Source organism: Plodia interpunctella, chromosome 2, assembly GCF_027563975.2.
Source record: "Plodia interpunctella isolate USDA-ARS_2022_Savannah chromosome 2, ilPloInte3.2, whole genome shotgun sequence".
NCBI lineage: Eukaryota > Metazoa > Arthropoda > Insecta > Lepidoptera > Pyralidae > Plodia > Plodia interpunctella.
Window position 1 is genome coordinate 8,387,518 of NC_071295.1, and position 14,027 is coordinate 8,401,544.

Below are 14,027 nucleotides of genomic sequence, written 5' to 3' on the forward strand. Positions count from 1 at the left end.
ATTTAGATTAAATTAATAAAATAATCGTATGATGCCGCTTATTTTCTACCGCATTACAACGCTGAAATTCTCAAATTCAATTCACACCGCGTCCCAGCTGCGAATCGCGTTGTAGAGAACGTTGCCAAAACGTCACTTGTTATAACTTGTGCAAATAAGGCTTGGAACAGAATAGCTTTAATCTGGTGCTGGTGTAAAACCGGGTCACAGGCGGAAATTGAAATGGAACGTTCAAGTTGTACCTGCGGCTATCCATTGTTCATATGCAAGCTGTGTTCATATCGGTGCAGTTGCTAAGTGAGATATAAAAAAGCTAGTTTATAAAGTGGATTTAGATTGCGCCAGTGTTTGCTGATAAATACTATATTTATACTTGTAATGGGTATTAGCAGAAGTTTGAGTATTAGAGAAAGTTGTAATGTTTGGAGTATACCGCAGTCTAAGGTCATCAAAAGACACATGTATCTATATGATTTTATTGCAATTCGTCTATCTGAAATCTAAACAGGAACACCTTTTGATTCCGATACACTATTATCGCGTTCAGTGATTTCCATTTTACTCACCTTTCAACAACACGAGTGCGCCTTGTCATAATTCCTGCGTCTGTATGCAATGGAAAAGTTTTAAAGGATTTCCTCAGAAAACTGATAGTTTTACATTCTATTCCAGTATGTTGAGCATGATTTATTTTGCTATTTAATAAACTATAGCTATCAGGGTATTTTATTGCCAAGTCAATATATAGATATTTTGTCGTAACGTGGACTGTCGTAAACTGGTTTAGTGTTCCGCGATGTTAATCTACTGCGATTTTATGATTATTATCAGATGTTAAGTCTAACGTGAGGTCTACGACTTGGAATGTGAATATCATCATGACATAGATTAAAATTGATACTTTACTACTTTCTTTTTAGGTTCCGTTCCCAATTAACAGTTATTAATATGATTAAATGCTTGTATATGTAATGTGATGCCCGCGGCTTTACTCTTAGCTAAATTATTTATATCGTGCTCCAGCTTGTCAGATATCATCACCTAAATTAATTCCGCAGCGTAATTCCGCTGCTACGTTAACGATACTAATGACCTAAGTATTTTCCCAATTACATATTACTTGTTATTTTAAAGCGACTTTAGCGCTTTACACTCGGAAATGTAAAATTTTGCACATTTGGCTCGATGCCGAGATTCTTAGTGCGCCCAAAGGTTTATTAATTCAGATTTGGGCACTTTGCGGCTGTGTCTACACGGGTCGTGGGCAAGACCTGTTGGCATTATTGCAAATCGACTAGTCTAGAAATGATGGTACATGGTGTATTAAACCAAAAATAATAAAATTCCAAGACGCTTTATAAATTTGGATAATATGCCATCATCATATGGGAAGTTGCTACAGCTGTTTTGCGGCGGTGATATATCGTAATTTGATTGTTTAGAGAAAATTTAGGATGTGATTTTGGTATCGTGTCAAGTTACTTTATTATCTACGTTGTCAAAAAGCCAAGCCAGCTCTTCCTGCTGATGCATGCATTGTTAAAGAGGTGATTACCACATACCTGATTATCTTCACTGCATGTGACGTCGCGTGCGCAGTGTGAATGACCATCACCTCATACAATGTGTGTGTATGACTGTATTGTAAGTACAGCATTTGTCATGTCGCATTATTTGCCCCATGCAAACATTACATATTATCGGATTTATTTGTTCAAGTTGTAAATGTTTGTTGCAAATCAATACACGATTTACTTTCATTACCTATCCTTACAGTATAAACTGTTATTTTATCACCATCGCAAGAATACAGAGCCGAGCACTCAGGACCGCCCTATATATTCATGTCGTCAGACCACCTGGTTTCTTTGTTGGACGTGATTACCATTCCAGGAACCTTTCTGCCCAATCGTTTTCGGGTATCTACCATGTAGTACTCTTTATTAATCTGTGGTATAGGTAAGACATGCCCGCCCACTGTCACTTCAGCGAACTAATCCGCTGGTCATGTCCTCTGTATTATGTAATAAATAAATATTTTCTCATTGTTATAGCTCACTGGCATTTTCACACTATTATCGATACGATAACACTCCATAACTTTCGTGCCTTATCTTAATTTGACATTTACGATAAGTTAACACAAACACGTGATAAAAACAAGTGCAAACTAATTTGCCGGTTGTCGGCTTCGCGATCATTTCTGTGGTGAAATGCAATTAACAACATAACAATATATTCTCCTGTGACATCCATTGTGTTGCAACAGTCCACACAAGTGACATTGTGGCAGATGGCGCAAAATACTGACAGTGCAGAAGAAATGCGTAAAATGAGAAAATATGCTTTACTACAGCTTTACATATGATACTTTATATATGATAGCTGTAGACAAATACCTAATCAAAAGAGGATAATACTCCTAAAATATGGTGATTTTAAAAAGTACCAACTTTTGATTTTAAAAATACGCTTTTTTGAGGTTGTCATGAAGGTACCTGATTAGATTGTTGCAGCGCCGGTTTGCCTTTTATCTATATAAAATGGATTGATGGAAACTACGATAAAATTACATTATGGACCGAACTTTTGAATTTCGAATTAATTAAATAAAAATACAATTTTAGCTTTTTCATACCTAGATTGTTCTTCCGTATTCTCTTTTTCAGTAATGTGGTCGACAGGCCGTTATTTGCACTACACACAATCCACGCTACTAAACAATGCGAAAGGTCGCAAGTACGTTGGCAGTGACACTGGTTTACTGTTAGCTATTTTTGATAATGAGCTCCATGTGCTAGATAGACGAGACAATACCGCAATACGACAAATTCTAAAATTTCATTTATTATTGACATATGTATATTATTGTTCGACAAAAGATCCAATACTAAGTGGAACTCGTATTCATTTCATCAAAAACAAATATTCATACTTCAATCAATGCGTACCTATTTATTTTTGGACACGCTTGAAAATAAATGAAATATCATCGGGCATATTTTTTTGCTGGCGGATATTCTATACGAATGACTAAACACAGAAAAACGTTCTTCTATCTGCGCTATCGATTCCAGTAAAATATGTATTGGATAATTGGATTAACGTGAAAGTTGTTTTCTCGAAAAAGCCCAGGGCTCTACTACTATTATTGGTAGAAAAAAAGAAATCCCCCACTCTCAGTAATTTAGTCAGCTACAAGAGTTGCGCATTTGGATCCAAGTATGGTCCAATCCAAGCTAAACGGTGCCAAATAATACTTGCTATTATATATTTTATGGACGTAATGTGGTGTGACTAGCCAAATGGCAATCGGTTCACGGTCGTATTACTCAATTCTTCTCTGTACAGATGGCCAAAATGAAATGTTCCCGACCGGCTCCATCAAACAGAAACCTATTTGGGTTCTATTAGGTATAAACTTGTGAAATTCTGGCATAAAGTTCAACGTCTCCTATATCTGTTCTTTTTATTACATGTCCTCTTGACACAATATCTATGTAGATTAGGTAGGTACCTAATTGTGGTAGGCAGGTACTCATTAGTATAACAAAATGACTAGATAGACGGATATAACTTGTTCTACATGTTTACATTATTAGTAAGTCTTTTTATAAAGCTGTTGATAAATATCTATATTTCTTAACAATGCTCTATTCAGTCGATCGCTATTTGCTAAGTAAAATTCTGATGTATGTTAGTGCTATTGTTTCGAAAGCTGACCCGACTTGACTAATGGTGGATCTATCATCACACAAGGCTCGGAGTTAGTTCCATCCATACGCCTTAGTAATGTCTTCATCTATTTCGGTATTAAATCCATGTTCTGTTTCAAAATAATTGCAAAATAATACTAGCAGTCGTCAGCTGCAAAAATCTCCCGAGGTCATTGTCCATTGGTACAAAAATAAAAAGGAAAGCTAGAAGCCCTATGGCCAGTGCGGTACCACGGTGGCGCGCGTCAGGTCGACGACCGGCCTTGCGCCGCGCAGGGCCGCAGCGGCTGTGACCCTCCTCGCTTTGTTCCAAGTCTGGCTCCGTGCTAACACGAACCCAAATCACCTCAGACCCACAACCCACGCACACCCAACTTGTTTGCACGACGCATCGCACCGATCCAATAATAAAACATTGATATAAATAAACTTTTCCTTATTCACACTCCTGAGACAAGAGTATCCATAATTTTTGAAACAATAACAAAATGAGCTGATTAAACAGATGCTTCGCCGGCGGGACGCCAAGAAAGTTGAGCAAGGTCGCGCATCCCGGCTTATTATTGCACAACTGAGACAAATCTGGATCCACTATGTTGTGGAAGTGTATTCGTGCGTCATGAAGCGTAATTTTAACTCGCGGAAGGGCACCGATAATTCAGTACGTCTTCAGTCGTAACTGGACGCTTCTGCCCGGCGTTCCATTGGTTCTGATGAAGTAATAAGAGGCGTGCCCACGCGCCGTTTTCGGCGTCGCCCTGTCTGATTGCTACCTACACGTGACCTGCTCCATTCAATTTTTCGAGTGTTCGTCTATGATTACAAGTGAATATTTTTTGTTCTAGTACCTGATAAAGTTTAATGAGATCAAAACGAAGAAAGGGATTGAGTTGCTGCAGCATTTGGTGGAATATTACCACGCGCAGACGAATTATTTCCAAGATGGACTGAAGACGATTGAACACTTTGGTGTTTATGTGGCTGATTTGAGTGTGCAGCTGCAGAAGATAAGACAGCAACAGGACGACGAAAGAAGGCGGCTGCTCGAACTGAGGAACATGTTGAGAGCAGCCGCACCGCAAGACAGGGAGGTAATACTACTGCGTTTATTTACTTGAATATGTTTAAATATTTATTCGTCTTTTGAAAGAGTAATAAATAGATAAATGTATTACCTGTCATCTGCAGTATTTTGTATGTTTTATACAAACTTTAGCAGACCTGGCAGACTTGAGAGTTTTTTTAAAGCCCGGATCTTTCATTTTATCTTCATTTAATTTCATAAATATGATGTTCAGCGGTTGAATTACGAACGCGTAACATAAATACTTTCGTATTTATAATTATCGAAAGAAGTGTGGATGTGGTGTGGATGTTTCTTAATATACACTGGATAAATAAAATGTCTCGGCCTCGGCCTTTTGTTTTGATTTGTACATCACAATAAATGTTAACATTTCAGGTGGCATCGTCAGTAGGCGGGTACTCGCTCCACCAGCTCCAAGGGGACAAGCAGCATGGTGTCACTCGAAGCGGTTACCTCTTAAAGAAATCCGAAGGGAAGGTCCGTAGGGTGTGGCAGAAGCGACGGTGTAGGGTCACTGCTGAAGGGTTCCTGGATATCTTCCACGCAGACGAGAATAAACCACCGGCGCGAGTTAACCTGCTCACGTGCCAGATTAAAGTAGCGACTGATGATAAGAGGGCGTTCGATCTAGTCTCATGTAAGTACAGATAAGTCTACATTATCACTTTTTGAATATCCGCAAGATTCTCTATAGAGCATCGCACATTATTTAAGAAAAAATGATTTTAAAAAATTTATCCAAGGGTAGGTTATCAAAATCACATGCAATGTATGGAAGTTAAAAGTATGTAAAGAATTGCCTAAAATATATATAATGTACAAACAATAAATCTGAAATGCTGTTCAGCATATGGAAGTTTTCCTATTAGACATTTCATTTATTATTGATATTGTGTCGGAGCCCCGACAAATAAATTGGCGAAGTTCGAGACAACTCTCTCGAGAATATAAGTATTTATTACACTCGCATATGGGCATAATAACCTTTATATTATTATGTAACATGGACGGAGTTTTAATACTTCATATGTTCTTATTGTTAACTGTATCAATTTATTGGCCTCATAATAGTCTAATTCATTATAAATGAAAGTGCGCGGTTGTTTGTTATGTCTTCACTTTCTACCTATTCAAGCAATCTTCCCATACATTTTTCCTAAAATGTACCTCACGTTAAATTTCACATATAGAGCAGTACTCCTGTACTGCTCTATATGTGAAATTTAACATGAGCCGCGAACACAAGCTAGTCAATATATATACCTATTCAACATATTTCATACATTCGTTATCATATTAGGCATTGGTGGATCAATGTATCTAGGTAGCCGCTAGACTCGACTAGATCTTCACCTATTTCTAAATCAGCCCAAAACTATTTTCTTCTGATTCTTTAAATTTTGTGATTTCAGATAACCGTACTTATCACTTCCAAGCTGACGATGAAAATGAACAGCGGGCGTGGACTTCAGTCCTCATAAACTGTAAAGAAGGGGCTCTGATGAGGGCGTTTCACCAACAAGCCGGCGAAAGCAACGACTCTGGCCATTCGCTTTTAGATCTTCAGCGGTCTATCATTAGAGCAGTGAGGGCCATGCCCGGCAACCAAGTGTGCGCCGATTGCGGCTCGACCAATGGTGAGTTAGTGATGTAGAATTATAGTTTTTGTTTTTGTGGGTGTTTCGCCACCAAGCGGGGGAAAGCAACGACTTTGGCCATTAGAGCAGTGAGAGCCATGCCCGGTAACCAAGTGTATTTATCGTGGCGCCACCGGTAACCACCACTAGGTAACGGCTGAAAATAAGTGCTGGAAATTTTTCTTCGCGTAAATATTATATTCTAAGTATGCGCCAATTTCAGTTCGACTAATGGTAAGTTAGTCGTTTGTTTTTATTTAGTTTAGGTATCATTATAATGAAGGCGGTCTTCTAAATTTTAAAAATTATTGTCCACGACTTTGGCCTAATAGTGCTCGCGGCGTAGCTGCAAAAATATTCGTTCCTTTGTGAACCTTGAATACTTATTTACGCCCAACCTCTCGCGCTTTGTCTATCAGCATGTTTATTTTACTTGCAAAAGGCAAGCCGACTGTTTTTCGAATTCCAACAAAATTGATTATATTTATTTCATTTCATGTATTATAAACCAATCTAGCGGTAGGTATTGTTTACATTGACTTACCTTCATGTTAAAAGCGTAGTTACTATAGACGGTTTAACCTTGACCACCTGATTGGTCACTACTCCGAGCCTCGGCTAACATAGGAATGCCACTTCCTTTCCAGAGCTGATAAAGTAGTTTAAATAGGTGGTGCTAATATATCTCTGTATATATTATAGAGATAATGTTTAAGCAGTATTTTAAAAATACATGAATATGTTTTGAGTATTTGACTGATCTAAGCCTGTAAAAATGTTCTTATCACCAAATTAATATTATAATCATTACACGCCTATAGACAAATCAGTTAAAGACTTTCCAAGTAAAAAACAAAGCTTGATTATATTAGGTTCTTGGATAAGAACATAATGAGTGATTGAGTGATTTTAATCACAAATCCATGCCAAAAAATATGCTTTTGGAAAAACATGTAGAACTCTATAAATCTATTTAATGCCTCCACATAATTACGATAAATGTTTATGATTATGATTCTATTTATTGTAATTTAACAATAATAAATCATTATTGCATCTTATACATAAAAAGGTTGAATTGCGACGGCGGTCCAATCGCTAAAACGATTTGTTACACGCAGTCAACAGGTACCTAAGGATTTTAAATCTTTATTTCAGACCCCACTTGGCTGTCGACAAACTTCGGCATCATAGTCTGCATAGAGTGCTCGGGCAGTCACCGCGAACTGGGCGTTCACATCTCGCGCATCCAGTCGCTGACGCTGGACCGCCTCAGCACCTCGCAGCTGCTCGTCGCCCGCCACATGGGCAACCACATGTTCAACGAGATCATGGAGAATACCCTCGATGACAGGGAGAAGCTTACGCCGGAGAGTACAATGTGAGGAACTTATTTATTGTTGAAACGGCTTATTCATATATATTTGTGTACTTATGAGCGTGTATGTGTTTCAGTTATTCTAATATATAATTATTCTATTAATTCAACTGCTCTCAAAGATTTAGCCCAAATATAATGTATACATTGTGTGATATTACTTTAGTCAATTGTCAAATTTTAATGACACTGTTGCCCCAGTGCACACCAAATTTCTGTCCAAAACTTTGCACGGTTTTATGAAATCGTACCGTGTGCTCGTGCGTTAAAATTTCATACAAATTTTCATATTCAATATGCACGAGCTATAAAATTAATTCCATGCCGGCGTTCGATCAAGGTAGCTTCTACAATCGAACATGTATGTTCAGGGAGGAACGGCTGCGGTTCATAAGAGAGAAGTACGTGTACCGCGCGTACGCAGCACAGACGTGCCGCGACGCGGCGGAGCGGCAGTCGGAGGTGGAGCACGCGGTCAACAACGGCCACCTGCAGAACCTGCTGCAGGCCTACGCCGAGGGCGCAGACTTGGCGGCGCCGCTGCCCTGCTCGGTGAGGCCGCTCGCCCACTACTCCTATACAATGTGTTGGAAATAAAGATAAATGCTGAAAAAGAAAAAGCTATTTTATCGCTAATAAATTAACACTAGGTACCGCAAAAAAAAGTATAGATAGGTATTTAAATATCTAATTATAATAATTAAATGTAATTTCAATTGATCAGTTTTATTATTTATATGATTTAAGATTTTCGGTTTTCATTAAATCTCGCTTTTTTTTACAGTACCCTATGTTATTCTAGAGTTTATTCTACCTGTGTAATAAAAAACGCACAAAAAGATTGCGAGATTGAGTAAAAAATATCCTCATAAACATCTAAGCTTTCATATTTACAATATAAGTAGGAAATAACATCAATGCCGAGCAATAGAATTCAACATTTCATTCGATTTTTAAATAATTTCCTTCCATTTAAATTCTTTGTTAATCTTATCATAATATACATCACTCATTGACGACAAAATTTACTGTCTTCTTCCAAGATGCAAGTGATTCTTCACACAATTCAGAAGAATTTAAACGGCATAACAAACTTCACCGCAGCCTTTTCTTCAAAGATGACGTCTTCGAAGAATTTAAGAAATTTGAATTAATAAATATAGGTCTTTATAAGTTGCTTATTTTTCAGGATTGCGGCGAAACAGCGCTCCACCTAGCCATATCCCGCGAACTAGGCGACGGCTCCTGCCTCCACATTGTCGATTTTCTAGTCCAGAACGGTGGCTCCCAGCTTCTCGACAAGACCACCTCGTCGGGCATGACTGCCTTACATCTCTGCGCGGCTACGGACAGGACAGAGCCTATGAAGTTGCTGTTGAAGGCCGGCGCTGATTGGTCGTTGAAAGATGGGAGTGGAAGGACCGCGTTGCTGATCGCCAAGCAGATGGGTCACCACGCGTGTCAGGAATTGGTGAGTTTGATAATAAACTTAGATATATGGGGAAATGTGCGATATGTATCGTAAAACGCCTATTAAGTATTTTTAAGGTGAAAAAACCAAGTAAGTACTCTGTTGGTATTCCGGTTTTGAAGAATTTAATGTTTGTCTACATACAATCAAAACTTCATTACTACATACAAACCGAATTATAATCATCACTTAGTTACTGAGTTAATTGTGAACAGACTGATGCGTCTAAATAGCTTATAACTCATAATTTTGTTTTTGTTTTCAGTTGGAGAGTGTAGATAAGAGGGAGAAGAGTATATTCGAGAACATAAATATTGACTGGAATCTGTCTCACGACGATGGCTCTACGGACTTTTCTGATGATGACACCGTTATTGATGAAAGGGTAAGCAATCCTGAAAAACTATAGAATATGAAACTATAGAATAATAGATATAAAGAGTTTTCTATTGAAGTACCACGGATCAAAGTATGCAGGTAGTTGTAGATAGAGACCGCGCTGTTTTGTTGTATAAATAAATAACACATTTACTCGGATTTATTAACAATCCCGCCCGAATGTAATGTCTAAAACTTATTTATTTATTTTATTACTTACAACTACCATTACAGGTACATATGCGACAGTTTAGACTTAAATCTAAAACTAATTACAAATAAGGTGACCTCTGTGAACTCACTCAATGAGCACTGGAATACATCCATTCGCTCATGTACAATATTAATGACGCGAATTATTTGCTTGACTAACATTTTTGCCAATTGATTTGTCCTATAAATGTACTAAGGATACAATCAGGCCATGCGATCCTACTAGCGAAAGCTGTTTTTTTTAGATTAATCTAAATTTTTTCAGCAAAATGGCAGCGTGACACCGGAAAAGAAATGTCCCCGGTCGCGGCCGCCATCGTATGCCGGCGGAGCGACCGGCACCATCACAACCAGTGACCGGATCCTCGCCGCCAGCGACCGGACGATTACCAGCGCCACTAATAGTGGAGGGGATTCCCCTGTGCTTCGTTCGAGGTCGTCGACCTGTGATTCTTTACACCATGCGCCGTCTGCGCAAATCAGGAAGCCGAATGTTTGTGAGTACCTGCCTGGTTTGTTTTTATATTACAATTGCAGTTGAAAATTATATTTTTTATTATGAGTTTATTATCTATAAAGTCTAACCTTTGAAAAACATAATACAAATACACGTCATTCATATTTGGTGACAACCCTGACTGTATGAATATAAATATTTATTTATTTAATCGTATGTGTAGATATATACATCGCTCTCATCTTAGCCTGATCTCGGTTACTTCCCCAACCGTTGAGTGTCGGAGCCCAGAGTCAGCTTTTTCTTCTCTAATCTTATGTAATTGGTATTGTAGATAACATCGGCAGCCTGAAGAAGCGAGTGGCGCCGCTGCCGCCCGCCGCAATGCACACGCTGCCGCATGCGCCGCATCCACCGCCACATCCGCTACACGGTAACAATATACTAAATATACTGGCTTTTGACAGGGTCAAAGTGGGAAATAACATTCATATAGGTATAGGTGGCGAGAGTTCGCAATAGATAGAAATATTATATCAATATCATAGGATATCTTAGGCTGTATAAAAATGGTATTTAAATAACCAAATAAATATATTGACATGTAATTTCTTGGTATTTTATTTGATCGCTTTTATTAATTACGTAATTTACAATTTTTGGTTCTTATTAATCATCTCAATGCAAAGTTTTTTTTGATGTGAAAGAACAAACAAATACATTTTTACATTTATTAGCAAGGATAGTTTGGAAGTATGGATTTACTTTCTCAGCTCTCAGCCGAGCCCAGTCTACAGCGTCGGAGCCCAAAGTCCGCATTCCTACATATTCTTATCCAATTCATAGTGCCGAAAATGGTCTGCTTTCTAACAATGTCATCTCCTCTTCATATCACTGTATATATGATAATAACATATTCCGCTGCAGGTCTGGGCAAGCAGCGGCCGGGGGCGCCGCCGCCGACGCCGCCGCTGCACAACGGCGCCCACCACGAGGAGCCCACGCCGCCGCCCCGGAAGGTAAATACCACACCATACATACATAACTTGCGGCCAATCTCGGCTTCGCACGAGTAAAATCAGAAAAAAAAATGTCGCCCACGTTACTGCTGAACGTTTCTTCTATCTCTGCCAAATTTCATCAATATCTGTCCAGTAGTTTTTGAGTTTATTCATTATAAATGAAAATACAAATCTTTTCTCTTTATAATAATAGTATACATATACTAACGCCATAAAAACGCGCGACGTGTTTTCATGTCGGCTCCACACTGTCGCCGAACTCTGACAGATGCCGATGCGAGTACATGAACATTGCGTAGTTTGTATGAGTGCTATTATTTACAACAATTAAAAACAAGCAAAGTATGCAGAATACACCAAAGACAGCGAACTATTCGCGGATATTGTGAAGTCGGCATCAGATGGTGAAGTGGTTTGCATTTCACTCCTCAATTTGAAGTCGATTCGCAACGAGACCATTGTGACGCGGCGACAAACACACCGCAATATGATTGGTTAACTGCGTCTCACTGCGAATCGACTCGATAGTGAGAAGTAGAAGGAGTTCAAACCCACATTTCGCCCCCTGCATTAGCGTGGAGCGCTCGAGAGCGAACAATTATTAATGAGTTTCTTTTTACATTTCTTCTCAGCCGTGGTCGTCGCCAGTAGTTTGTAGCTTTTTGATAAATACTATGTAATTAAAAATTTTACGTAAAAATCTGAGACTTTCTTCGACTTTGAATTCGAGCTAAATATTATACGTGTATCTACAATGTAACTAGATGGAACAAATGATATTTTTACAGTCAGTGAATAAATGAACCTCTTATTTTATCTGTTATTTGATTCTTTCTTTGCCGAAATAGAAATACTCGTTTTCGATTCGGAACGCTTTATGTTTTAAAATTGAAAAAATGAAATATGTAGAGAGTTTTATAATATTTATATTCTTTCATTAAAGTTAAATGACGATTTGCTAGCCTACAGACTATTTATGAAATTTCATAATTTCGGAACTATATACAAAATATAGTAATTTAAAAATTAAAATTGCAAGAGGTGACATTAACAAACTATAAAGGGTTCATATTACACCCTAAATAAATGTAAATATAAAGCAACTAACAGAAATAGTACAGATTGTATTTGTTTTTGCTTCAGAAGAAAAATAGATTGCACCTGGATAAGGCTGTGAAAACGAAACTGAGAAGGGTAAACGTTGCGAGAGATTAGTGTACTACTAGCTTTACCCTTGTTTGAGTTACGCCCTGGATTTAATCTTTGTTTTAATATATCGACTTTATTGTCAAGAGACTGCAGACAAAATTCTAAAAAGCGCTATTAAGTTGGCATATAATGCTTGAAACATAAGGTGGGATCGAAGTTGCTAGAAAATTCGTAAACACAAAGACGCATCTCTTAATAATAAAACATATACTCTAATTAAGCCATAGTTATTCATTGTTTTGTCTCTCTTCTTTCAATATCAAATACTGAAAAGAGATAGGGACAAAATAAAACAATAAGTCCGTATTAGAGTATAAAAAAATATTAATAAGTGAGACCGATACTCTTAATCTATGATCATAACTTTAGAAATTATAGACGCCATATCCAATACTTTGGATAAATTCCTATGGCAAGAACATATTATGTATAGTAAAAGCATTTGACTCAGTTTATGTTTAATCTGGCAACTTTAGTTTACCCACCTTCTCGCAAAATCAGTGCTATCGCATTAAATCGATACGAATTATTCTTTCCGTCGGCTCACTAATCACTAAAATTTGCTTTTACAAATTGGCAAGTTTTTGTTTTATTTTTACCTCTTGACAATCAGTTTCTGCGCTCTCGTATATCATAAGGTATGTCGGTCCTTTGTTACATAGCTCATGGTAAAATTTGTCATTTTCATTGTAAATTTTCTCTGCCACTCGTAAGGAAATATTTTGACATTTGTATTACTTTTTTCGTATCTATTTATTGTCTATTTTATTTTCATACGAGTAATATCAAGGTCCTATAAGGGCCTGATTTTCCACCTGTCCTAGAAACAAGCTATTTTCAAATGCATGTCTTAACAGCTTTCGGCTTTGTCGTTTTTTATCATTATTAATGAAATCAATTTATCAATTAGAAAATGCATAGGAAGTTGATTTCTTAAGAAAGTATTCAAAGTTCAAATGTTTTTTTTTAATAATCACAAGTTGATTGATACTCCCTTTGCTGTTAAATAAAGCTTCATTCACCATTGTAATTTTTTTGTGATATAGCACAGTTTTGTGAGAAAATAACATTGCATGCTGAATTATGTATTTTAAAACACAAATCAACTATTTGCAAAATGTAGACTAAGTCTCTAAGAGGACTTATATCTGACCAAATTAAAACATTATGTTACCATAGTTTTGGAAGTCATTATCATCATTATGTCCATGTAACAAAAACACGACTTCTGTTTTTAAAATATAAGTAAATGTACTAGAGTAGAAACTAGTTTATTTTGTTTATCATTTAGCTAAATCTACAACTAAAGGCTGGTCCACACCGACTGCGCATGCATAATGCGTGCGCTTTTTTAACGGACTTGTAGGTAGCTGCGTACAATTTCACGCAAAAAACGAACGCTGCTCTACACAATAGCTGTGTACCTGCCTTACAGCTTAGTGTCTAATCTAGAAACCCG

General features: G+C 37.6%; 1 protein-coding gene across 2 annotated transcripts in view; it reads left to right on the plus strand.

The window, feature by feature from the left end:
- Asap (ArfGAP with SH3 domain, ankyrin repeat and PH domain) overlaps positions 1-14,027 on the plus strand; it is a 43,362-nt gene that overhangs the window by 25,245 nt on the left and 4,090 nt on the right. The window contains exons 5-15 of one of the 2 annotated variants that reach the window (XM_053759770.2): positions 4,562-4,807; positions 5,179-5,440; positions 6,216-6,440; positions 7,599-7,821; positions 8,190-8,370; positions 9,008-9,289; positions 9,555-9,674; positions 10,146-10,377; positions 10,672-10,770; positions 11,265-11,356; positions 12,503-12,553. In XM_053759770.2, the coding sequence (XP_053615745.1) occupies positions 4,562-4,807; positions 5,179-5,440; positions 6,216-6,440; positions 7,599-7,821; positions 8,190-8,370; positions 9,008-9,289; positions 9,555-9,674; positions 10,146-10,377; positions 10,672-10,770; positions 11,265-11,356; positions 12,503-12,553 (2,013 nt within the window). The remainder of the gene's footprint in view (positions 1-4,561; positions 4,808-5,178; positions 5,441-6,215; positions 6,441-7,598; positions 7,822-8,189; positions 8,371-9,007; positions 9,290-9,554; positions 9,675-10,145; positions 10,378-10,671; positions 10,771-11,264; positions 11,357-12,502; positions 12,554-14,027) is intronic. The other variant, XM_053759778.2, reaches the window with a different exon arrangement.